Source organism: Micropterus dolomieu, linkage group LG23 (assembly GCF_021292245.1).
Source record: "Micropterus dolomieu isolate WLL.071019.BEF.003 ecotype Adirondacks linkage group LG23, ASM2129224v1, whole genome shotgun sequence".
Classification (NCBI taxonomy): Eukaryota; Metazoa; Chordata; class Actinopteri; order Centrarchiformes; family Centrarchidae; genus Micropterus; species Micropterus dolomieu.
In genome coordinates, this window is record NC_060172.1 from 12143922 (window position 1) to 12170454 (window position 26533).

Consider the following 26533-nt stretch of genomic DNA (forward strand, 5'->3'; position numbering starts at 1 on the left):
GGGGCATTTTTGACAGTGGACAGTAGAGAGGTGACTAAAAATGAAGGGGGAGAGAAAGACAACAGAGGTCCCCAGGTTGGGGTTAGAGTATATATGGTGTAGAGTTGCAGTGATTTGTCTATTTGATTTATCACTTTGACGAATTAAAGACAATTAATTAGCAACTACTATGATAATCAATTAATTGTTTTAAGTCAAGCAAAAATGCCACACATTTGATGGTTGAGGTCTCATATGTGAGAATTCTCTGCTTTTCTTTGTCTTTGTATTTTGGACTGTTAGCTGGACTAAATAAGATGTCCTGGGATATTGTGATGGGTATTTTTCAAAGTGATGTTACATAGAGCAAACATGTAGAAAATAATCTGCTCATTAATCGATAATGGAAAATAAGTTTTGTTTGCAGCCCTAGTATGGAAAAAGTCTTGCCCACAAAACATTCAACTGATTTTTGTGTTCAATGAAAACTGTTTATTTCAGTTTTTAAGATTAGTCCATAGCTGTGATGTTGTGCTGCTCGATATGGTAAAAAAAAAATTGCAACTATTTTTGACAGGTAGTATGATTTGTGAAATTGTTCACGTTTAGTGGAAATTATCAATTTTTAAATTTCACTGAAACTAACCTACTATGGGCCAGGGCATCTCTGCAGCACTACATCACTGATGTTGTTTTGTTGTTTAATTTGGATATTGCACTTGCCATATTGCGATTCTGATAATATTTCGATTAATTGTGCAGCTCTGTTGAGGTGTGTTTCCTCCCAAGTACTAAGTTTATCTGTGTTGAAAGAACCATTTATAGATGTCTATCCTCAGTGCAACTAGACCCAATTTTCACCAAAACACTACCCCTCTCTTTACACTGCCTCATTTGAAAGAAACCTCCACCTGTTTACGTCGCTCTTAAAGATAGGATTTCCTGGTCAGGAAAAGAATGTGCTGGGGTTTTCCTTTTAATTTGTCATCCATCAATATTATCAGTCCTCCCTGTTTTTGAGTTACATGTATATGTTTCAGACAAATATAAGTGTGTCTTTAATCCACTTATTTTCCATAAAATATCCCATTCATTCTTTCCCTGAAGGTTTTGATATGCCAAGTGACTTGCTACATTGCAGAAGACCAGCTTTTCCAGTGGACAGAAAAGGTACTTTGATTAAACTATATAAACAACAGATGGCAAACTGATTTGAAACCATGTACAACAGGAAGACTTTATTGGATTATATCAGCTCAAAGTCTATTGGATAAAGAAGGAGCACACAACACAATTATAAAATACATAGAATTAATGCCCTGTACATAATTATCCTAAAAAACAAATTCATGTAAGATTTTATATTATATATATATATATATATCTGAACACTGTGGCCGCTTGATTAGGTACACCTGTATCCATGATGCAAATATCAAATCAGCAACTTAGTGCATAAAAACATGTAGACACGATAAAGAGATTCAGTTGTTGGTTCATAATGTGGAAGAAATGTGATTTAAGTCATTCTGACAGTGGATTGAGATGCCATGGCTGAACAAGAGAGAACAGTCTCCAGAGTGAACAGAGAATGGTGGGAAAAACGAAAAACACCCATCGGCACTTCTGTGGGTGAAAATGATTTGTCATTGAGAGAGGTCAGAGCAGAATGGCCAGATATCAGTCCAACAGAGCCCCTGTGGTGGGACTGGAGATCATATCATGTCAATATGGAGCAGAATCTTAAAGAAATGTTTCCAGCACCTTATATGTAATCAATATCAAGGCTACTAAGACTGAGGCTAGTTCTTGGGGCAAAGGGCTATCCTACCTAGTATCAGAAATGTGGCGACTGAATGTACAGTAGTTATTTGTCCTCTGACTCACTTCAAACATTGTTTACCACAGAGTTACATTACAATGGTAAAAGTCAAACATGCAGGGGTTTTTCAGGGTGATCAACACGGTAAAGGTGATGTTGTGCTGAGTTGACTGTGTGTTTCCCTGTCTCTTCTAGGTTTTTGACTGTCTGCAGCACAGAGAGCTGAATGTGACAGTGCTGTCAGATAGCTCTGTGGCTGAGTACAAGGCAGCAGACTATCTGTCGGGAGGCTCCGCTCCCTTCCTGCGCTCTCTCCACACCGGTGCTTTCAGAGGTCGGGCTGTCTGCCAGCCACTGGAGCAACCCAACATAGTTACTGGACTTCCTGCTGCAGGTAGTGCTATTGGAAGTGTTTCTCTATTTCAAGTGTCTCACACTCACAGAATCTGGGGTCCAGGTTTTTCTCTTATCGTATCTCAGATTTACAAACACACACAAAGAAACCAAAGACGCTTCAAAGCTGCACAACTCAGCTTTCCTTCTTTCCTATGTCTTTCATACTTGATGATGATGATTATAATAATAATAATGATAATAATGACAATAATAATAATATAGTAGTGCCTCTTGAGATTTTGAGAAAGGCAGCTTACTTCTTGCAGATGAGAGGGGAAGCATTTACATTAAACCCTTCAAAAAGAAAAAACAACCACCTCTCTTGAAACTCTGTGCTCCGGGTCCACCATTCCTTAAAGTTTAAAGAGACATCTCTGTGTTTTGTGCGCCGGTAAATTGTAATCCTGCTGGTTCTAGCTAATGTCTTTATTTTAAATTGAGTTGAGCAGTAAGACGACACTTGTTAAATGTAAAGTTGCAATATATGCAATTGTATTTGTGGTCTAGAAAATATTAATTAAACAACATACATTTGTACTAAGTTTGTGCCAAGTATGAGGTGGTAAAATTCAAATTCTAAGTAAACATACCTAATGAAAAACATTATATTCATTGAGAATGGCTGGATAGTCGGTCAGTTATGGTAATATTGACAAATGTGTGGTAACTCTCCTCTGACAGTGTTTGATATCAGACTGACAACTGTTGACAGCTCTGCTCTGTAGCTGCTTAAGCATACGTTAGCTTTGCAGACTGACAGGACATACTGCTTCACAGCTCTGGATCCTTTTCAGTTAAGCTCAAAATGACTTTATGATGTTTTCACCACAAAATGACCACCAAAAAAACAACAGTAATGGGACTCAGCGAAATAATGTTACCTGGAAGTAAAGATAATAAAGCATGATATAGGGGACTCCTGTTAGCCCTGAATATAAACCCACCTTTAACCGTGTCCTTGAGCAAGAACTGCAAATTACTTGTGATGTGTGTGTGTGTGGGGTGATAAACTGTGAGTCGCTTTGGACAAAAGCCTCTGCCGACTGAATGAAATGTAGTGCCATTAGGCTCCTCTCCACTCACTGGAGTGCACACAGTCTTGCATCCTGATTCGGTCATTCGGGTGTTGGTGCACTTCAAGACACTGAAAGTCCAAACAAACAGATGTATCATCAGGATAAAGATGTAGTCATTTGATATCCTCCTTCTTCTTTGTGCTGTTTCATCAGTGCTGAACCACTGCGAGGTCCATCGCATCGCTACAGTTGTTTACCAGTGTTACAGTGATGTCATAGGCCCTGACTCTGTCACCATGGAGACCTACAAGCCTGCACTAACCAAGCTTGGCAAGTCCATACAGGTGAGCTGCTTTTATTTTTATATCTTATGGGGCTTTTGAAAGGTCTGAGTGGTCAGAAAGAAGAACCTGAGTTGCACTTAAAGCTGCACTTCCGGTCGATGATGTTACTGCAGGTTTTATCTGCTGATGGGAAAAGAGTTGGAGGAGTGCGATAACCTTTTCTGTATTACCATTAAAAGATATCCCCAATGTTACTAAACAGAAACACAGATAATGTAACGATCATATAGGCTTATGTTATGACCACCGGTTTTCATTATGTCAATTTGTCTGTGAAATCAGGTTTTGTCTGTCATTTTGGTATACGAGATGTCTGTAAATACTTCAATGAGCCTTAGCCGCCATTGTCATGGAGAGACACACAGTTACAGGCGCAAATAAGAGCTGTGGCGAATTTAAAACCCCATAGCTGTTGAATCTGTTAACAGAATATGGCACCATAGTTGCTGAATTCTTATGTAAATTACTTTAGGCTGCAGTTGGTGTTTTTTAGTTTTCTCAACAATATAATGTTACAGAATTTTAAGCTATGTGATTGGATGTTTCTGGCCTCAATGTATCATGAGAGTCGTAGTTAAACTTCTCCCCTGAAGTTGTTAATGTGCACTGGCTTGTAACTTTTGACTTAAAGAACCAGATATTTTTTTAAGTTAAGTTTAAGTTTCTATGTTTTCTATGTGCTCCAACTGTGAGTCACGCAACGTTGTTGACAATGACAATAAAGGCTCGACCCACGCATTAGCTCTCCTTAACTTCCCCTCATTACTTTATATTACCTGGTACCATACGAGTTGCGAGTGGCCTCTTAAAAAGCGAGGGATCAGGGTGAGGAAGATTTCATATGTAACGGTGTTGCTCTTATCTGTAGACTTCACAAAAACTAATGTATGATGAATCACTTGCTTTTCTGCCTGGACATTGCAGTTACTTTGTCTCATGTATCAGTCAATGTCAGCGAGGAGGCTGTTTAAACGCAAATTTAATATTAGCTGTCAACCAACATTTGAATGTCACTCACAGGAAAGTGAACAAGATAAAGTGTTTCCCTGCTCTCCTCATTTTGAACATTTTAATCTCTTGCTTTTCTGTTTGTCTCCTCAGCTGGACCCGTCTCCGAGCACAGACGTTCTTCGCAAGTTTGTCACAACCACCAACATTCAGAGCAATCTTTATATCTGAAAATAGACATTTCATTTTATTTTCCTGTGGTAAAATACTGTCATTTTTTTAAATAAAGAAATTAAGTAAAGAAAGACTTTATTTGAATGAAAGTAGTTGAATGATATACTTAATTTATATTGTAGTAACAAAGAGATGGGAATTAGAATTTGCATGTACCAATTTGCTGTTCCAATTTCTGAAGCAATCATATGAGGGAGCTACAGTGTGCATGCATCATAAATACCACTGTAAACCGCTCCCATCTTTTCACTACGTAGAATTACAGGTTATCACATTGTCAGGTGAGTTAAGGAAGGAGACACAGGCGGAGATTCTAAAAGGGTTCATGTGAAAAGAGTTCAACAAGGTAAAAACATTTATGCCCCAGATTTTGTAACTTGAAAATAATTTTGTGTTGTTATCCCCCTGATTCCCGAGTAAAAGATGCAGTTTCTGCAGGGTGAATTGTATCAATGTTGACGATCCCTTGATTTTTTTATTTAGCGCCACTAGCAGGTGAAAATATTGAACTTATGATTTATGACTGAATGCTTGCAATATTAATGGCATCTCAGTCTCTTAATCTTGTACTAAAAAAAGATCTAAATATGTCATTGAGTATCACTATAACTATAATCTCTTAAGCTTTTTAGAATGACCCACATTCAGAAGATCCTGCCTCTGGTTAGCATAAGAATAGAAAGCCTTTTATCAGTATACATGCATCTTTTAGTATGTGTTCATGCTCCCACTGATCTCCAGTCAGCTGTGCAGCAATGAATCCAGAGTAGGACAATAAAGCTGAAACGATGCAGTGTGACTTTGAAGAGTTTGCAGAAACAGGTCAGAGCCTGAGAGAAAAGAACAATTTGTCTGAGCCTGTTCAGCTGACTCTGAGGGTTTTAGCTATCTTTCAGCCTTCAGACCAGACATGATAAAGACTACCAAAATTAGAAGAAAAAGAAAAACAAAGATCTATTTTATTAAAAGAGAAATAAAATAGACCATATGTCTGAACTTGATTCTGCCTCTTTTATACAGTCTATGCTCTTTGCTCATTAAACTGCCTGCAGCTTGTTATGAGAAGAGCTGGTGTGAATGCGATTATTGAAGCCTCCTGCTTTTCTGAGCTATATTTAATTATTAATTTAATAAAAATACATTTTTTAAACTTTTTTTTGTATGTGAGGATGGATTAGTTGATATTGATCCAGTGTTGGGAAGGTTACTTTGGAAATGTAATAGGTTACCCTATTTAAAATGTAATTGTAGTGTAACTATTTTAAAGTAAACTAAATGAATTACTTTTCTAAATTTCTAATGAATGTTTTCAACTGTTAACCATTTTCTAAAGACAGCTTGAGAGGCATTTTAATTATCAGGCGGGTGGTGGTGCAAACTCATTTACATTAATTTATCAATCATTCATTACGTTTACAAAGATGAGGCTTTTATCTAAAGCGACTTACTAATGCTATATATACCTCAGAGGTCACACGCCTCTGGAGCAACAAGGGGTTAGGTGTCTTATTCAGGGACACATTGGTGTGGATGTGTCACAGAGAGAATCGAACTGGGTCTCACACCAAAGATGTGTATTATCCAATGTCAATCAGTACCACACCCAAATTTATATATGAGAACAAACCAAAAGCATCAGAATAGGATCAAATGTTACTAAACAGCTGGCAATGGCAAAGGAAGACATTATGTACATGAAAACATGTAAAGCAACAAAATGAATATTATTCAGCATATAGCCCAGCTTTTTACAGAAAATATTCAGATGTAGCCTCCAGTGTAATCGTGAACTGTAATGGCTTATAGTTAAATACATTTTGTAATTAAATAGTGTAACTAAGTTACTCCCCAATTTTTATTTTTTCCTTCTTTATTGAATCTTGAATTTGTGGCTTACAAAGATCTTCAGCCAAAACTAAAGTACATAGACCAACAAATTAATAATAGAACAGGACATAACTATAAACAAAAAACAAAGCAGACCGTAACAAACAACAAAGACATTAAAGTAAAATATTTAAGTCATAAGTACATATTTTAACCCCCCAACACTGTTTTACCTCCCTCCTTTTCTGCGTGTTTTGGCAAAATTAATTTTCACAATGTCGCCTCCTGTCCAGATGGGGCAGTAATGCGCCAGTGAGCAGTTTGCGAAACGCCAGGAAGTAAAAGAAGATTAAGTGAGCGAAACTCAAACAGATCTGTCGGTAGTTTATTGTGCTTTAACAGATGTTACGGGTGTGTTTGCTTTGCTCTCCTTTGTTTTCCTTGTGGTGGACAAATATCTTGAATAATACAATCAACGAAACCGCTTTAACGTTACGTAACGTATAACGTTAACGTCGCCAACTGACTACCGAGAAGGTATTTTTAGCAGTGAGTTAGCATCACCTTTAATTAGCCCGGCTAACGTTACCAATGAGCACCAGCCGGATTAAACCTGCGAGACACGACAGGTGTAAAGCTTCAGCCAGCCGGACCACGGAGCTCCCAGCCTCCAGAGCCAACAAGGTGCTGGCCGAGAGGAACCAGGCGGTGGTGGCGGTGGGAGCCTGGGTGGAAGGCGGACAAGACTTCTCGGAGCACCCGTGTGTGAGTTTGGTCTTTAACTGTAACGCTAATGACCAAAGCTAACTTGGCTGTTGCCAAGCTGTTGGGAGACAGTTATTACTGGTGAGACAACCTGCAGGTTTTAGGAAGTGATGAGTTTAGCAGAGTTTAACGTTTATCAACCCTGTGTTTTGTTGAGCTGGGGTTTTGAATTCAATTCAATATGCTTTATTGGCATGAATGTTTAGGTACACTAATGTTGCCAAACCCGAAAGTCACATGTAAACAATAAAAATGTCTTTTTGACATGAAGTAGCACATTCTCTAATAATAACAGTTATTATAATAGCTATTTATAATAATTGTGATAATATTACGGTCATTTTATAAAAACAACAACAATTATTTGTTTCCACTGGTTTTTTCGTGATATGAGGGAAAAAAAATTTAGCTGTAAGGATTTGGCATTTGGGCATTTCTCCCAGTAAGTAGGGGAGTTTCTGTGTGTCTGATTTAGATTGGAAATCAGAAAATGTTTTAGAGTTTAGGACATGAGGTGAGAAACTGTCTACCTATCCTCAGAGTCTCTCCTCTCCAGGTAGCCAGCTCTTTCTGAAGTGACCCTTTTCTATGGCCAGGCTGTGTTCACAGAGTCTGTATGTAGTCAACGTTTTCTTAGTTTAGGACATTATATTGTGCTCAGGTAATTTGTGAGTGTGAATTCTCTTTTTAGGGCCAGATAACATTGTAATCGCCCCCCACCAAGTAACTGGAGAGCTATATTTGTAATGTGTACAATGTAGATAGATTTTTGTTGTGTTTTTTTTTTAAGAATTGTAACTAAGATTCATAATAAACTTGTCAGTGCACTCTGGTGGACAGACTGTGTAATGGTGACACTTTTTAAATGACCTCAAACCTAGTTTGGCATTGCTGTACTGCATTCCTTGCACTAAAATAGTTATCTTACATAGTGATTTTGTTTATGTTTGAGGTCAATTAGACCCCACCAAGGTCTAACTTAATTTTACCTCTTATAATAAAAATTTTATAAAACACCAACAACAGTCATTTTGATTATTGATTTATCTGTTTATTACTTCCTCAATTATTTGTTTGGTCCAAAAACTATATAAAAAATTATTAAAAAAACAATTTTCAAAAGCCCAATTTGAAATCTTCCTGTGTCTTGGTATAGGCTCTTGCTTTACAAACTGAAAAGATCCAGGCAGAAAAGAGGAGGGAGACTGAAGAGAGCCTTCGACAATTTCAAGATGAAGTACGTCATCGTGTGGCACAGCAAGTTCAAGTCAGCAAGAAGAGACAGCAGCCTCAGGCAGACTCAGTGGTAAAGATAACATTATTTTGACTGACAGTATTAATGAGAACACATATAAATCAATCAGGGGAGACAGCTGTTTTGGGTAAAATGAGCTCTTAATGACTTTGTTTTAATGCACATTCGAGTATGTTCAATGTTGAATATCTTATTTTGTTTTCAATTAATCAATTAAACATTTAGTCTGTAAAGTGGTAGAAAAGAGTGAAAATTCCACTAATTTCTCATGTCTTTTAAATTCCTTTATCCAACAGTCTAAAACTTAAAGATATTCAGTTCATAAAGGTGTGAAACAGAAAAAAGAGCAATTTTCACATTGAAAATTATTGTTAAATTTTTCTGTGGATTGATGTACTAATCAATTAATCGACTAATTGTTTCGGTACTATTTGGTTGCCCACACTGCTGATGTCTCTGCCTGATTGACGTCCTCATTATAACACTGTTTATGTCCAGATGAAACCTGATAGGAAAATCCTGCAACAGCAGTATCAAGTCTGGACCCAACATGTGTCTGCTGGTGATAAACTGATGTCTGCGGGAGGTGCTGTACAACAGAGGGTGATGGAGAGGAGCCCTCAGGAGGTGAGACGGTAGTATATAGCACTTCCACCCCAGAGCATGATTACATAATTGAAGTTTTAGCAAAGGAATCTCATGTTTTACTGCAATAAAAGAATAAGAGTTGTAATAATACATCAGTGGTAAGCAGACAATATGAAAAATCTTCTTTGCGTTGACTCTGTACAAGCTGCAGCCGGAACCTTCTCCATAATTCAGAAACAGTTTATCTGTTATAGTTTATCCATTAGAGAGCACCAATGAGTGTAAAACCGTAGAATGTCTCCCTCAGTACATATCTCTTGGTCACAGTTGTTTAACAGCCAAATTTAAGAAATCCTTTTAAAATGTTTCATTATTTTATGTGAGGATGTCAAAAAATCTTTTGAATAAATATTGGCCTCAATCTGCCTCAGAAAACGAGGGTTTGTCAGGCTCTTATGTTTACTATGGATGATCAAAGTCTGCTCAGGGACCCAGACAAACTTCTAACTTCTGTATAGTCAGCCCTATGTGGTCCTATTTTCTTCAGGACATAGTGTGAATCTCGCATTGTGTGTTTGTTTTTGGCAGTCATAATGATTGCATTGTTTCCTCGTGTGAGTGATAGAATAATGTGACAGTGATTAATCTGGAGGATTATTTATTTCTATGGTTTTCCAGTCTAGTGAAGGCATGAGGCAGGTCAGACTCAGACTAGCTGCCTGTCGAATGATCCCGCATGGGGAAATGATGTCAGACCTCCCCGGAGGCAAATGGAACATCTCTCCGAGCAGACATGTGAGTGCCTGTGTCTCACACTTGTTCCTCTTTTTTAAAAACATTTTCCTATAACTGTGCACATCCAGGTTGTAATAAAAAATATTTTCATCTGCTCCCAACAGAAAGCTGAATCTCACGTGCTGAGAGCAGAGCAGGAAGTGGAAGAAGAGGAGGAGGACGTTGAGGAAGAGGGAGATGATCATCTCTTCACCAGTCGACACGAATGTCCCCTTGTTCAGCAGAAGGTTAATGAATACCCATGGTGCAGCAGTGGCACCTTTCATCATGGTTCAGCATGTGTGAGTTTTATTAGTAAACTTATCTAGGATGCTTAATGTGGAGACATAATATCCAAGACCAATATCCTGTAAACCGTTGTTTCTATGGCCATATCAGCTACGGGTTCAGAGGGATGTTTCAAGTAGAGATGCAACTAATAATAATACTAACTTCATACTGTACTCACTCTTTCCATTGGTAGTGGTGTCAAGGAAACATTCATAAATTGGCTTAGAAATCACACAAAAAGGCTCTCATGATAACTTCAGATTTAACAGAAACTGCTAGTAAGTAATGCATCATGACTTAAAACAGATTTGCCAAAATGTAAACAAACACGAGTTAAGTAACAGTGAGATATAGATATTTTTAAGTTTGATATTCAGACATTTGACGAGGTTATTCCTCAGTAACTTTTCAATTGTAGCACCAGTTTAAATCAGATATTTTGTGTAGTGCAGACAAAGCTTGACTAATGTGGTGTTTATTTTTTGTGATGTGATAGTAGATGTAAAGTCTGACAAGAGTTAAGGAGTTAAAGTTAAAAGCTCTATGGTTGGAGTGCTGTATTTCTGCTTGTGTGGTGTTCATTTATGCCAAACAAAGCATTTAGTAGAGGCAAATAATTAACTTTGGTTTCAGCAGACCATAAAAGCCCAGACAGACCAGATTTATGTGAGTTATTAAGAGTAGCTATGTCCGAGGTCAGGGGCAGGATCCTCCAAAGGATGCAACTTGTGAAGATGGATTTCCATCATTCCAAATGAGACAGTCCAGCATCACAAAACCTAAAACGTCTTAAAATCTGTCTTTAGGTGGCTCTCATAACTCATAGTCAACCCAAATAGTTCATACTTTATGACCATGAGATAGCCCTTTGAACAGCAGACAGTGTAATTATTTCACAGTTTACAGGACCAGTTGTGATATTTCACTTGACACCACATGACTGATGACTATGACTTCATTGTCATTAACCTTAAACACTTCACCTGGTCATTCACAACATGTGTAGGCTACTAACAAGGAACAACAACAATACACAGTGCTGTTTATACTTGGCTTTGTTTTTCTACATCCTAATAGTGATGCTGATCCGTTAACAATGTTTCTGTAGTTTTTAAAGGTAATGTACTAACCAGATTTATTCCTTTCGGATACAGTTGAGCTTACAGTTAAGTTTAAGTTAAACTTGATCTCCAGTCAACATATTATGCAATTTATGCAACTGGTGGAACCAACAAAGAAATCAATTGGCTCCACCAGTGATGATTTTAGGTGTGTCATAGTAGGAAGAGGGTGAATACTTATGCAACCAGTTCTATTTCTGTTTTATGTTAGTAGTCAGTTAGCAGTTGCTGCAGCTCGACCTGCGGTAGATCCTGCCTACTTTGCAAGTATTAGCAGATTTAAACCCCATCTATGGCTGTAATCCTAATATTTACCACCCCATAAACTACAGCTGAAGCATTTGAATGAGATAAAGTACAAGGCCGCTTATATTCTATATTTTTATTGTTGTAAATAAATCCCATGACAAGACCAAAACCAACAATGTATTAGTCTTTCCAACTTCCCTACCCTGTCTGTGGCACTAGCTCTCCAATCTATTGGCTCCAACTGAAGATGTAAATGTTTAAAAGCAGCTCAAAATAATGTAGTTTCATTTAATAAACAGGTCACCGAGTGTAGCAATGTGGATTCACTGATGTGTTTTAATTGTTTTTGTACAACAGTGGAAATCTATGGCACAGAGGAATACACCATATTAGGCTTTGAACACACAGACCATAGTTGTTAGTAGAATCGTTTTTTTTAATGGGATTTGTTGACAAACGAGAAAAATAAAGTGGCGAGCCTGAAGATCTACAAAGAATATTTTGTTATCAATTTAAATTAGCACTGTTGGCAGCTGGGTTCCTACTGATTTCAGCGGATGATCAATCAAATCCTATTTTCTTGGTGTACTGACTCAGTTCTGACTGTGTATATGTTTCAGATGAGTGGGACTGTGTTGTGGGATTCTGATAAATCACAGCCTGATCCTGGTTTCCAGTCCAACCCACAGGTCCTGTGGCCTCTGACTGACCAAGAAGAACTGAAAAGACAGGTAGACCGACATGTGCATGAAGTTTTGGCTGTACTTGTTTGAACCCTGTCAGATTAGATCTTACAGATAACATGTCTCTCTCTCTGCAGCGTCAGTTTCAGTTCCTGATGCACCGCCGTCTGTACATGAACATAGAGCGAGAGCAAGTGAAGGACAACAAACAGCACAGGAAACACCTGAAGAGGACTGCAAGGTGACGAGGCTGCAGTATTCTCATGCACCACTTCCTCTTATTTGTGTGAATGTGTGTATAAGTAGTCATTAGATGGCTACTAAATGTTTTATTAAGATGAGTAGCTTGAAAAGTTGTAGTCATTGGTTAGTGCTGATAAGTATTCACCAGACAAAAATATCAAAACGTCAATATATTTCACTGATTTACCAAAATATGACTCAATACTCAATACTGTGTATGGCAAATAACATGTTTGGTCTCAGTGAAAATCTGCTCTCAAGTGTCCATGTCTTCACTGAAGGATCAAAGCAGAGAAAGAAACGCTTCGTCTGGAGGAAGAGAGAAAGTTGGAGAGAGTTCGGCAGCTCGCAGAGGCCAGACAGAAGCTGGAGGAGCGAGAGCTGCTGATTCTGGAGCGACTGAAGCTTGAGGAGGAAGAGGGAGCCATGGAGCTGCAGAGGAGGAAAAAAGAAGAGAAAGGGAAAGAAGCTTCAAGGTAATTAATGTAGATTCATTTGCCAAAACTTAAAGGGGAACACATCAAAGTCTGGTGACAGGTCTTTGGAAATACTACTGCATTATGGCGAAACAAGTCGTCACTCCTCATCTCTGCTTGAGGTTATTGTCTGGTGGCTACATTAGCTGCTACTAGCATAACACACCTGAATCTCTGACCAAACTGTCAGTGGTGGAGTTGCATTGTGGGTAATGTAAGCGCCAGGAAGAAGAATGTGTGCAATAAAAAAGACTGATACTGCTGCCTCAAACATCCAAAGTGAGTCTGACAATTTTATAGTGTGAGTGCAATGCTAAATCAAGGATTACTCTTTTAACTTTGTACTACACAACTGTGCTGAGACTCTCCAAAAAAGGTGGGTCTGCTTCTAAGCGGACTCTGGTGCGATATTTGTTTTTTGTGGCGTGAAAGCAAAACAGAACCACCACAGCACTGTGTGACAGGAGATGTGTGGTTTTTAAATGATTTCAAAATCTTAACTACCAGTGCTGTTAATTGTGAGCTGAAAGTGATCTCCTGATCTATATAAGAGATGGATAACTACATTTATGCCAATTATTTTGGTAGCCATGGTAACGTGTGTCACCACCTGAGTGCAGGGATTTTTCCTGACCAGTCAGATAGTGAAAAAGAGTTTAAACAGGTGTGTTGAGCTTGTGTACAACCAAAAACTGGGTAAAACATATTGGCCACACAGTAACTATCCCTGTAATATTACAGCACAAAATGCCTGGGCCAGTTGCAGTCAACTATTAATGCTCATAATCAGTATTTTTTTTTTGTGAAATCACTCCAGAGAATAATATATGCATCTTTGGGAAAGAAAAGTAAATTTGTAAATCTGAACGTTTGATAAACAGAAGGGTTGTGAGTCTGCAGGTTCATTGAAGCTCTGAGAGCTCAGATGAAGGAGCGACTATCTCAGGAGAAGCTGGAGCTCCCTCCTCTCTGCTGCTGCGCGTCCTCTTTCTGGGACTCCCATCCTGACACCTGTGCTAACAACTGTGTGTTCCACAACAATCCCAAAGGTACTCCCTGCACACACCGTCACTGAGCTTTAGTGGAACTATACATGGAAACAATAACAGTGCTGTTGACATGACGTTAACATTTGTCTCTTCCACAGCGTATGCCAAGGCATTGCATTCAACAATGTTGAGTTTGGATTTACAGTAAAGGAAGCTGATGAACTGCAGGCTTCTTGCTGTCTGTTTAAAGGAACAGTCCAACATTTTGGGGAAAAACAGTGTAACCCAGAGTCAGTTTTATCTCTTTATGTGTAGTACAGAGATAGGTCCAGTACGTGTTTAGACTCCCGACTAAAATATTTCACCTAATATTTTATGGATTACCTTGACATTTTGTGCAGGCATTCTTGTTTTTTACATGATGAATCCAAATGACTTCATCTTGCGTTACCAGCAGGTCGAAGTTTTAATTTATGCTGTGAAATATTTCTACTTGATGGATTTGCGCACATTTTGTCCAGGCATTGATCTTTCCAAGATGATGTATCCTAAAGTCCAAATGAATAATAAAAAAATTGCTTGGTGAAGCAGTTTATATGATCGCATCAATCTGGTGCTATTTCATTCATTCTACTGTATTTCACATTGTAAATGGTCACATGTGTCTTAAAATGTGATACAGCAGTGTTTGCTTTGTAATTCATTTCAAGAATAAAACATGACTGCTGATTAATTGATTTTGTTTTTAATTGGAAAAGAGGCTGTGACGCACAATGCCGAGTTATAGCTTCTGTCTATTGAGGTGTGTGTGGTTATTCTGTAACAACCTGGTGTCGTCTGCATATGATTTAATGAAGATAAACACAGTGGAGAGCTGTGCGTAATCTTAATTAAACATCGGAAGTCAGACGTTGCAGATTTATGAGTACATCTGTCCTGTTGCCTTCATATTACTGCAGGGGTTTAATGAACTGAAGGAGAAGCTTTTCATACAGTATAACAAGCTGTGTGGACAACAGATACTCTGAGAATCAGTCATGAATTTGTAGATGAATGCAGAATGATTTACAGATGAAGCTATATTTACCAAATTTAAATTCTTTTTATATTTTAAATTTTTGTGTATTTATATTAAATGTGTTTTGTTTTACTACTTTATATTTTGGCTGCTGCTGTTGATAACACCATCAGATTGGCAACAGATTAATGTTTCACCAGAAACAGATGTGGTTCTGAGATGTCTATTCTCAGTCTACATTTTGTTTATACAACCTCACAGGAATTTACTTTTTATATTTATTGATAAGACATGTACACAACATACACTCTGCATGTAATAAATGGAGTCAGCTTATATAAGTAGTAAAGCATCAAGGAAGTCAGTAGATGCGTAAACTTGAGAATGAGCTTTTGTTTCAAAGTTCTTCAGGGCGGTGTTTAAAAAATTAAATAAACTCAGTTCTGTCATCTATATGATTAAATGTTACTTTACTGAGCTGGGTTAACCCATCATAGTGAACATCAACTCTGCTTTGTACATAAATGCAATTGACACTGTGTACTTACCACTGCAATAACACATTTATAACAAATCTAAATGTGCAGATGAAATTACCTAACACAAAAACCTAAAGACTGTAACATAAAAAAAACATTCAAAAACACTGTAGAGGGCACAATACTGCAGTATTGTGTACATCAGTTGTAGTAAATTGGCTTAAAATCCATGTCTAATATTGTGTCTAATGTCTAATAGTGTAGTTTTTTACTCCACTACGTTTATTTCACAGCTATAGTTATTAGCTACTTTTCAGATTTAGGATTTCACATACATAAAACACTCAGTTGCCAGGTTAGATACACCTAGCTGCTGTTAAATTGTATTGTTATACTGAGGCTAAATAACAGATAGACCTCTCTGAATAATACAGCACAGTTTAACAGCAACATAAACTGCAGCCTCCCAAATAGTCAAGTTGAACCAGTAGTATAAACAAAAATAATATTACCGTCATGAAGGTTGTATTTATTGCAGGACTGGTGTGTAACACTCCTTTAGTTGTAGCTAGGTGTACCCAATCAACTAGCAAATGAGTGTATACATGAACATTTAGAATCAGATTCAGCTTTATTTGCCAGATATATGAACACATAGGAGGAATTTGACTGGATCGTACATTGCTCACGATGTGCTTACTCATACAATAAAGAATCAGACTACATTATAATGAACACATATATATACACACACACCCTAAAACAAAAACAATATAGACAGATCAAGACAATAGTGCAATGAGCAGTCTGGAAGGATGCAGGAGTAAATTATTATAAGATATAATGTTGCATAGACTTAATTAATCAAAATTATCATTTAATCAATCATTTTGATCCACCTAAATGTTAATGCATCAACGTCAGCGTTATATTATTGGACCATTACAAACTTTATTTTTGTTTATATTTGGCGCTATATAAATAAAATTGAATTGAAGCTGATGGGGCTCATCCTACGTTTACGTTTTATACTTTATGCACGTTTTACTCATAATACTTTAACAAATATATATACTTTTTGCACAAGAAAACGTTAACATTAGAGGTAAACCACAAAAAATCACAAGTAGAACGTGTTTTCCGTATTTCCGATCAAGTTAATCATCCTGCGACCCTTCATAGTCCTGTTACGACCCCTTAGAAAGGGTCCCGACCCCCCTTTTGGGAACCACTCTGGATGGTCAGCTGTTCCTGTGACTTATTTCCTGTTTGCCGTGACGTCAGAGATAGGATCACGTTGTCGCTGAGAGACGCCGACTGGAAAATGTTAATGGAATAACACATTCAGGCTAACAATAATTATGGTTTTATATTAATAACGGACGGCATTTTTTTTGAACCTGTACGTGAAACGTTACTACAGCTGCACAGAGGTAGGCTGGCTCTCCGGACCGGTCCATATAAACTCAGCCGCACAGTATGGAAAGCCGCTGGATGTCGGACTCCCACCACGAAGCTGCGTGGTTGCTGCTTTATTCATCCAGCAGCTAACGTCTCCTGTGAACCAGTGGCTTTATTTACATGCCAAAAAGGTCCGTTTTCTTTAGGTGACGTTAGTACAAAACAATTAAGCGTTTGTTTTCAACCTCCGGCTATCCTACTGTCGTTACACCTTAATAAGCAATCTCACCTTACAGTAAGTTAGATTACGTTACAACCGGTCGAGCAGTGTGTTGATATATCAGTACTTCGAGGACATGTCTGGGACCAAGCTGTGACTGTTTCTGTGTAAAGTCTGACAACGTTTTCATCGAAAATGAAGTCGTCCGTGGCTCCTGGCATAAGACTGATCACGTCCTTTTCTCGAGATAGTTGGTGAGTTTCCATTATCGTCCATTCCTATTGTTCTCAACACTTCCAAATCAGCCAGTTTAATGGCACTTACTTATCTCCATGCTGTAAATGATTAGCTCAACCAGGTCGATAAACACACATTATGTGAATTTGAAATGGGGATGGTAAACCCAGCGTGTTTGTTACACAAGTACCACATCATACCATCTGTTACAAATTCATTGACTTATTGTTTTCATAGAATCTACAGACACGACGAACTGCATTTTAAAAAAAAGTGGCAATTCAGAGCTTTCATCCATATCGATTCAGATTTGACCTTTATCGAATCGATATGGTCGTCCACAAATCCAGCATTTAAGGAATTCGGCAAGGGGAACTCTTATTTTAATAAAATCTCAGTTTCTAGTTTCACTTCACTAGGGAACACTACATTACTTTGCAGTTTAGTAATCACTCATCATTATGTTATAATCTAATTATGGCTGCAACTAAGAATTATTTTAATTATCTGCAGATCATTTTCTCAATTTCACTATCAATTGTTGGGTTTAAAAAAAAAAAATAATCAGAAAACCATGAAATGCCCAGTCTAATTTCCCAGAGCTCAAGAGGATGCCTTCAAATTGCTTTTGTTTTTAGACAGTCCAAAATGCAAAGACTTTAAATTTACTGTATAATAAATCCAGATATTTGAGAAGCTAAAACCATCAAATGCAGTTTTTTCTTGAAAATGACCTTGAAGGTAAATTAATTATTGAAATAGTTAAAATTATGTTCTCTCATTGACCAGTCGATTAGTCGACTCATTGTTTCCGCACTAGTGATGGGAATGATTTAATGTGAAATAACAAAAAATCATGTTTTTTTTTTAATCAGCACCCAAACTAAATGTTCTTATCTTACACATTTACACAGTTGACATCCGTTCAGTAGTATTTCCAGCAGTCTGTCTGTTGCAAAATACTTTAAACACTTCAACAGAGTGATGAATGGTTTGTTAATTGAAACTCTCAACATATGTTTCTAGTGCATGTGATAAAAAACACAATGAAGAGCTACAGAAATGTAAAGTCATGACACTTGATCTTACCTGTATAATACACCTGCACCTGTATCTACACCTGTATAATCTAATACAACAGACCTGCAGTAAATCCCATCTTTGTGAAGTTTGCAATGTTCAGTTTTTGCTGACAGTGTCAGAAATTGCTGGTAGAAGTACTCAAATCCTTTACATAAGTACCAAATACTGATATGGCGGAAATATTATTAATTATGACATTGTCACAAGGTTAATACTGATGCCTCAATGTGTATGTAACATTTTACCCTGGAGATGGCAGAGGTGGAGTTTGTATTAACCACTTTATATACAGTTTGATAGTTTAGCCTAGTCCTGTGATTCCCAACCTAGGGGGTGGGCCCCTCCAAAAGGTCACAAGATAAATGTGAGGGGTCAATTAATGGGTTAGGAAAGAGTCCACCCCCAATCTTTGCTTTTTTTGTGTGAAATAATTGATAATTTGACCATTTTGGGCCTTCAGTTGATACTTAAATGAAACCATCTAAGATGTTTAGAGGGAAAATGTTTCTTTGGTGGAACTGAAAGCACTTTTAGACATCAGAAATGTGACAAGCAGCCGCAACAAGACTGTTCTGTAAGGACCACTAGTTTAATCTTTAACAATGTGTGTTGTGTTTTATAAGCTTGTTGTTTTAAATAAAGTCTTGATTTGTTAATTAACTATTACTGTGAGCGTAGTGGAGTAAAAAGTACAACATATCCCTCTAAAATGTAGTGGAGTAGAAGTATAAAGTAGTAATAAAAAGGAAATGCTCAGAATTGTATGGGTATAAGTGCATGTATTACAAGTGATGATGAATTTTGAAGCCAAATTTACTGGTGTTTCTGTATTGACTATTTTATATTGAGGTGGTTCAATTATCATGTCCCATTGTGGCCGCAGAAACTGTATTTATGAAATAAGTAAAAACTCAATAGGTTTCTAATATTTTATCAGTTTATAAATAATAATTTATAATTGATAATAGAGGTTATTATCATGAGAAAGATGTTCTTACACACATGTTCCACCTTAAAATTATGTTATATTTATAATAATCTTCTGATGCCACCCAGTATGAACAAAGTTGGTCCATGACATGCTGATAGCAGCTTGTTTATGTTGATGTCTGCGATTATTCATGTTACTGACGTCAGTGGAAAGAGTTCTATTACGTAAAGGGTCTTGTTTTTTGACAGCAAAGTCACATCTTTTTTTAAGATCATTAAGCAAAGTCAAGTAAAATAGATTGCCAAGTTTGCCCTTATTTCTTTCTGTTTTCCACCACATCGTGATATTAAGCTCTCTTTTGCAGGTATCGCAGTTTCATTCTTTTGCTCACCTTCCTCTTCTACACGGCCTATCACCTCTCACGGAAACCCATCAGCATTGTTAAGGTGACTGGGACAATTGATTTGCTTTTTATCTACAGTTTTTGCAGGGTTATTGCAGGAACTTGACATGTGTGCGCCATTATTCAAATCCTCTGGAGCTCCTTTATATGAGTTTGGAAATCATGAAAAAGAAAATAATCACTATCTTAAGTTTATGTTGCTCTTCCTTTGTTTTAGCTAAGTAAAACTGAGGCACTTGGCTGTTTTCACCTCAGTTAACAAAAGAGTAACTAACTTTAAATAAAGTACAGGATCAAGAAAGGCCTTAGTCCCAGTTAGCTTCAATAGAATTTGAGCGTATGTGCAGGTCTTCCCCTCAATAAAGAACACAAGAGGATGAGAAAGGAGTTAAATAAGTGGATGAAAACACTGCCTGGATCTCTTATTCAGAGCTAGACAAAATATTTATCTTAATAGTGCCCATCCAAGGCATTTGTTATCTGAAGCAAGAGTAAAGAATTGCTTTGAATAATTTGATTAAAATCTTTAATAAGCCAGATGCAGCTATGCTTGACGATTTTCTGTCCCATGTAAAATTACCTAAACGCTCACCAGATACATCAGAGCAGGTGGACAAGAGTTCTTTACTGCTAAAAAAAGCACCAATCCCCCATAAATGGTCTACAAAAGCTAAAGGCGAATGCTCTTGACCCGTATGTTTCTCGTCTTGTCCTCAGTGATCAAACTGGTTTGTTTTTTTCAAAAATAGACATGCTACAGATAATATCAGACGACTCCTGCACATTATTCATGCTCTTTCTTTAGATGCTGATAAAGCATGTAATTGTTTATAGGTAAGTACTGTATTGTCTTTTAAGGCTACAGTTTGTGGACATAATATTATGAAAGGCAACAAAATATGATTAGTACATTGCAAAAAAGATGTTCAGTAGTCTGCACTCAAGTTCCTGCAACTTCTGAATGATAACACCAATATTGAAACATTAACCACTGACCAACTGAATTTAGCACTTTACCTTATTTGTTTGTAGCCGTTCTAATATTGTACTCTAGTGTGTCTGTGAGAGTTTTAGCTGTGTCGTTTCACACTCTTCTTTCTGTGTTTTTCTTTCTGATACTCAGAGTCAGCTGCACAGAAACTGTTCTACAGTCATTCAACCAACAGACCTTAACATAACCAATAATGCTACTTGGTGTGACTGGTCGCCCTTTGGTAAGTCCCTTACTTGTTGCCATCTATACGTCAACTCTGACTCTCCTCTGATGATTAGGGCTGGGCAAAATATATAGATATATTCTTATATGAGAGGTTATCTTATTTTTGAGAAGTTTTTTGGTAATCAGAATACATACATCTTCACTACATGTAGGTTACCTTATATTTTCATTTCCAGTTATTAGAATTGGTATCCAACTTCACAATTCTGGGGGTGGGAAGCAGTCGAGGGCTCACATCCTTGACGCTGCACAACTCCTACTTGTTTATTAGAGGGAGAAACACCAACATTATAGATGGTGATATGGAGAAAGCTGACAGTTTGATCTTTGCCATCTCTCTAGACCAAGACAACTATCAGACACTGTTTGGGGTCTTGGATAACTCCTTCCTGGTTGCCTATGCCATCGGCATGTTTATCAGGTTTGTATGTGCTGCTGCTGGCAGGCCGTGTTATCTTTTTGTTTTTTGAGTGTGTGTGTTATATTGAGTCATAATCTTGTGTTCACAGTGGGATATTTGGAGAGCGCCTGCCTCTGCGGTACTACCTGAGCTTTGGCATGGTGATGAGTGGATTGTTCACATGTCTGTTTGGCCTCGGCTTCTACTGGAACATCCACTCCCTAGGGTACTACGCCTTCATCCAGGTGAAGACACAACACCACACAGTTATTTTGTTCCCCGACTGGTTTTAAACACAGGAGGCAACTTGTTGATGACTTGTCTGTTCTGGTTGTGAGCAATATGACTGTGGTATGTATCATTTAGATATAAGAGCGGTAATGTTCTTTGTATTACTAGTAGGGACCTACAAATAGCAAAATTGTCACTATTTTGTTTTTTCTAATCCTTCAGAGAATTTAGCAGAATTAGCTCGCAAGTGCTAATTGTGGAGCAGTAGTTGGGATAAAGAGGAAATAACTCAAAACCAGTGCTTTTATTCTCATGGTGGTTTGGTTTAAGACCCAATCTATAATTTTTGGTACCATATAAATTACAAACATTGCTGATGTAAACCTTAATCAGTATCAGAAAACACTAAAGGGATTATTGTGGGCACTTTCTTTCATGACTAGAAGATCATTAAGACTAGAAGCAGGGGGGGAAACAGCTGGCTCTGTCCAAAGAGAAAAATACATCTCCTCTAAAACTTACTTGTATCTTGTTTGTTTAAGGTGTACAAAAACAGAAATTAAAAAACAATTTGTTGCTGGTGGAAGAAGTTCTGTGTGAAAAACAGCTGGACACAGTAACTGAGTACAGCTTTTTTGGTACTGTCATGTCTCTGCGTTTTTACATTTCTGTTTGGGTACATATCTTATTTCAGTCTCTGAAATAGAGGAAGCATTCTGTTGGACTTTCTGTTGTGGTACAACCCTTTTGTTTACATTTTGAAATGAATTGTACCTAGAATTAGGAAGCTTTGAATGGCTATGAACAACCTCTCATTTTGGCAGGCAGAACTACTGCAAACATCAAAATCAGGGGAGAAAGAGGGAAGCACAGAGATCAGATGAGCTGTTTATCGCTGACTCACCACAGAGCGTTTATCCATATCAACATGCAGTAGCCACGTTTCGTTGGTCACTTGACTCTGTAGGAAATGAATGTTTGTCCCTGTGTTTATGCACGGTCAAGTTTTGTTTCACTTCAGTTTTTAAAAAACGCCCTTTGGACCAGTCCTAACAACACCCATAACTCAATATGTATTGCTGCTTTGACTTTAAGCTCAGATCTCTCACCCTACACAATCAGATTTTAGTCGTGTAACTCAGAAACCACAGACACTTTGCTACTTTCCATTGCTGTGTTTTAAGGCTACAGCCAATTTTTTCCTATTTACTTATTTAGCATCTAAAATGTCAGAAAATAGTGTAAAATGCCCATCATAATTCCCCAGAGCCCAAGATGATGTCTGTAAACCCAAAGATGTTTATATAATATTTATATGCAATTTTTAAATGATATAAAACAGTGAAAAGCTGCAAATCATCATGTTTGCGAAGCTGAAACCAGAGAATGTTTGATGTTTTTTCTTAATACATGACTAAAATGATCAATTGATTATCAAAGTTGTTGATGATTAATTCAACAACTTGAATTAATCTGAACAACAACTGTAGCTCTGAGGTGTCAGATGAGCTTGACACCATCACGTGACCCTCCCCTGTAGTCAAATTACACAACCTTTACAGCCTTAGGTAAGCTATAATTAAAAGAATTACTCATGTTAGAAGTAACAAGACTGAAGAGCCATCAATAAATCACTTATTTATTGTAGTGATTAACAACCCTTTTACCCCATTACAGGTGTGATCTCTGTGGGTCAGTACGGACCTTATTTATCATCCCTTCCCTGTATAACTTTAGAGATCTCACGGTGGCTTAGTTAGGCTTAACGCACACAAATCACATGACTCATAGCTGCATCATATGACTGCAGGAGCGTGTCTGGGCTTGGTGTGGGAATGTGAAGAATCACTGCTCACTGGGCTCCTCTCATTCACCTTTTATGTTGAGTTTGTAGTGTTGTACCTGTGTTAAGAGGCTTTGATGCAGTAAGTGAACTTGTTGATTTGTTGCCTTTCTCTGCAGGTCATGAACGGGCTGATGCAGACAACCGGCTGGCCAGCGGTGGTAGCTTGTGTCGGCAACTGGTTTGGAAAGGGGAAGTAAGTATTGCGCGATGTGCCCTGGGGCGCAGTCCTGCTGATTATGCAGTATTAGAAGACTGGCTGACTCACACATGTACATTTGTCACATTTTGCAGGACACAGTGAATCCAGGCTTTGATTTGTCTCACACCACCAGCCTCAAATCCATATTATAAACCTAAACTGCCCCTTAAATATGTGTGGAAGCTCAAAAACTGATCAAACTGGTTCTTTACAAAGTAGAATCACAAGCACATCACTCAGAGTCACACGGCCATCTGACGGGAATGAGTTTTACCCTTTCCTGGTCTACACCCATGGATTATGTTGACCTGCACAAAAGAAACCAGGCTACTCAGAGGAATTAGGTTTTCACAGGGAATCATGTTTACATTCTGATGTTTACATGTGACCTTATTACTTTAAAATCTATTTTCTTGATGTAAAAGTACACATTTTATGTTCTGAGATACATTCTAAAGTTAGTCACAATCATTTTCATTTGTTTTCACGTGCATCTTTAAGGTTTAAATAGTTAATCAGTTAACCCCTTAAAGCCAACGCTTTCATTCAGACTGCAGCCGAGATAGCCTGTTTATTCCCCCAATGCCTATTTATGCATATTCTCTAAGTACCTAGGAACCTTTTGCAAACACTTGTTTCTAGTTTGTGCCTATTGTCTTTGTGTTTGTGCCACTAATTTGCATCATACCTACATCATACCTCAATTTATATCTATTTTATGTTCAATAGCCAAATTAACAATCTCCACTTAATGAAGCATGAGCTTGAAAGCAAATGAAAACAAAAATAATACATTTTCTTATATAATTGTAGATAAATTCAGGCATCAAGGGGTTAATGTTAAAGGAGTCGTTCCTTTTTTCACATTACAACTGCTGTAGCTGGGAAGTGGTCAGCTCACGTGCTGGAGTTATGTGCTGTAAGAAATTGTAGTTTTAACATTTCTCTTTGCGTACACATTAAACAAATGAGGCACCTCGTGTTTATTAGTGAGGCTTATGGGTTTTGGTTGGTATATTTTTTAACTTTGGACAGAGCCAGGCAAGCTGTTTCCCCCTGCCTCTAGTGTTCATGCTAAGCTAGGCTAATAATATCCTGACTGGCACGGATCAGAAAGAAAGCCCAAAATGTTAAACTACTCCCTTAACATGACTCAAAAACATATCTTTGAAGAAATACATCTAAGGCTTGCTCTTGTGTTTTGATCATCAGGCGTGGTTTCATCATGGGTGTGTGGAACTCCCACACCTCAGTGGGAAACATCTTGGGCTCCCTCATCGCTGGAGTCTTCGTCTCCTCAGCGTGGGGGATGTCCTTCATCGTCCCTGGAATCATCATCGCCTCCACTGGGATCCTGTGCTTCTTCTTCCTGGTTGAGAGTGAGTTTCTGTCCGGCAGATAAACCCACACACACTACACTCTTACACATAGGCATTAGACAGGTTTTGAGCTAACTTTAGCTCTGTCTGGCCCAGTGGCATTGACAACCCAGACTGACGTATTTGGCTACTGTTCCCCGACTACTAACTCTGTCTTTGGGGTGTATTTATAATACAAATAGTAAATGAGTCATATTAACATGTTGTATCTTGTTGTCTTTAATATTAAATTTCTTATCAAACCTGAATATTGCTTTTAAGTTCTCACTTGCTGTCGAAGAACCTTTCTGAGTTCCATCTTTTCCTCTCTCCTATTTAGAACCTGAAGACGTCAACTGCACTCCTCCTCAGCACCATGTGAGTTAAAACAGAAACATTCATCTTGTTTATTTATCCGTAATGACATTGCTTGAACTCATGCACACGTTTTTGTGTGTCAGAGTGATCAGAAAAGCGAAGAGACAGAGCCTCTCCTGGAGAACTTGTCAGACGGTGAAATAAGTGTCAACGGTGCCATCGCCTCTGAGTCTACGGAGGTTGTTGAGACCACCGAAGCCACAGAGGCCATCAGCTTCTGTGGGGCTCTCAGTATACCTGTGAGTGGAAACAACAGTTTTTAACCATTGAAATGTCACATTTGTTTTGAAGGTGAAATATATATAATATAATATATATATAGAATTTGTACAGTTAAACAAAATATAGAGCCATTATGTGTAGGATTTTTTTCAAATCCTTACTTTGGCACCTACATGTTGGTGGTATCAGAAACGAATGCAATGATAACTATTTTAAAAGATGCTATAATCACATATAAATACACACATGGTAGCTTTTATGCAGAACATCTAACACTTTTATTAAATATATAAGTAATCTTTAGAGAAAAAGAGCAGACGTGCGACATCACACAACAAAGGCCACACACATTTAGGCCTTTTCACAGTAGGATAAGCACAAGTGTAAATAATAAGATTAATGAAAATGAAATTAATTAATTAATTAATGAAAGTCCATTTAGCTGCTTCAGTTTCAGGGTTCTGGTGTTGTGCATGCTGGATCTATGCCACACTGTCATAGCTTTATTGGACACTTGAATAGAACAGAATCATTATTACTGTTATTAGTAACACCTGTGCTTCTCCTAATAGGACAATAGGAGACCATCCTGATCATGAGATAAGATGTGAGGATCTGTCTGATTCAGCTCATTAAGTGACAGTGATTGATTGATCAATCACACACATTTGGTAGTAGAGACCAACAGCCCAATCAGTCATATTCAGGTGTAGACTGATAATCACATTATAGCATTTTAATTCACTTCATTTCATGGGGGGTATTTTGTTTTGGTGGGTGTGTAGTTATGTACTTTATTCATACCAGATGAAATCAATTACAGTTACAAAACATACACAACTTACACAAAACAAGCATGAGATATTGGTTAAAAAATAAAATATAATTAACACACACACACACACACA

The 26533-nt window shown here is 37.7% G+C and overlaps 3 protein-coding genes across 4 annotated transcripts in view; all 3 read left to right on the plus strand.

The window, feature by feature from the left end:
- The window catches only part of psmg1 (proteasome (prosome, macropain) assembly chaperone 1), a 12612-nt gene extending 7423 nt beyond the window's left edge, over positions 1-5189 (plus strand). Inside the window, exons 4-7 of one of the 2 annotated variants that reach the window (XM_046041120.1) lie at positions 1087-1149; positions 1997-2195; positions 3427-3557; positions 4659-5189. In XM_046041120.1, coding sequence (XP_045897076.1) covers positions 1087-1149; positions 1997-2195; positions 3427-3557; positions 4659-4736 — 471 coding nt within the window. In that variant the 3' untranslated portion in view covers positions 4737-5189. The remainder of the gene's footprint in view (positions 1-1086; positions 1150-1996; positions 2196-3426; positions 3558-4658) is intronic. The other variant, XM_046041119.1, reaches the window with a different exon arrangement.
- A 1715-nt stretch (positions 5190-6904) lies between these two features.
- ccdc15 (coiled-coil domain containing 15) lies at positions 6905-14733 on the plus strand. The gene is made up of 10 exons (XM_046038790.1): positions 6905-7331; positions 8488-8637; positions 9085-9213; positions 9853-9969; positions 10074-10250; positions 12230-12340; positions 12430-12533; positions 12817-13011; positions 13912-14060; positions 14159-14733. Exons 1-10 carry the CDS (start codon positions 7158-7160, stop codon positions 14206-14208), a joined length of 1356 nt encoding a protein of 451 aa, XP_045894746.1. The 5' UTR covers positions 6905-7157; the 3' UTR covers positions 14209-14733.
- Positions 14734-16785: 2052 nt separating this feature from the next.
- The window catches only part of slc37a2 (solute carrier family 37 member 2), a 16776-nt gene continuing 7028 nt past the window's right edge, over positions 16786-26533 (plus strand). Inside the window, exons 1-9 of the mRNA XM_046040853.1 lie at positions 16786-17372; positions 19734-19815; positions 20896-20986; positions 21334-21412; positions 21501-21636; positions 23585-23661; positions 24880-25046; positions 25366-25403; positions 25487-25642. Coding sequence (XP_045896809.1) covers positions 17314-17372; positions 19734-19815; positions 20896-20986; positions 21334-21412; positions 21501-21636; positions 23585-23661; positions 24880-25046; positions 25366-25403; positions 25487-25642 — 885 coding nt within the window. The 5' untranslated portion in view covers positions 16786-17313. The remainder of the gene's footprint in view (positions 17373-19733; positions 19816-20895; positions 20987-21333; positions 21413-21500; positions 21637-23584; positions 23662-24879; positions 25047-25365; positions 25404-25486; positions 25643-26533) is intronic.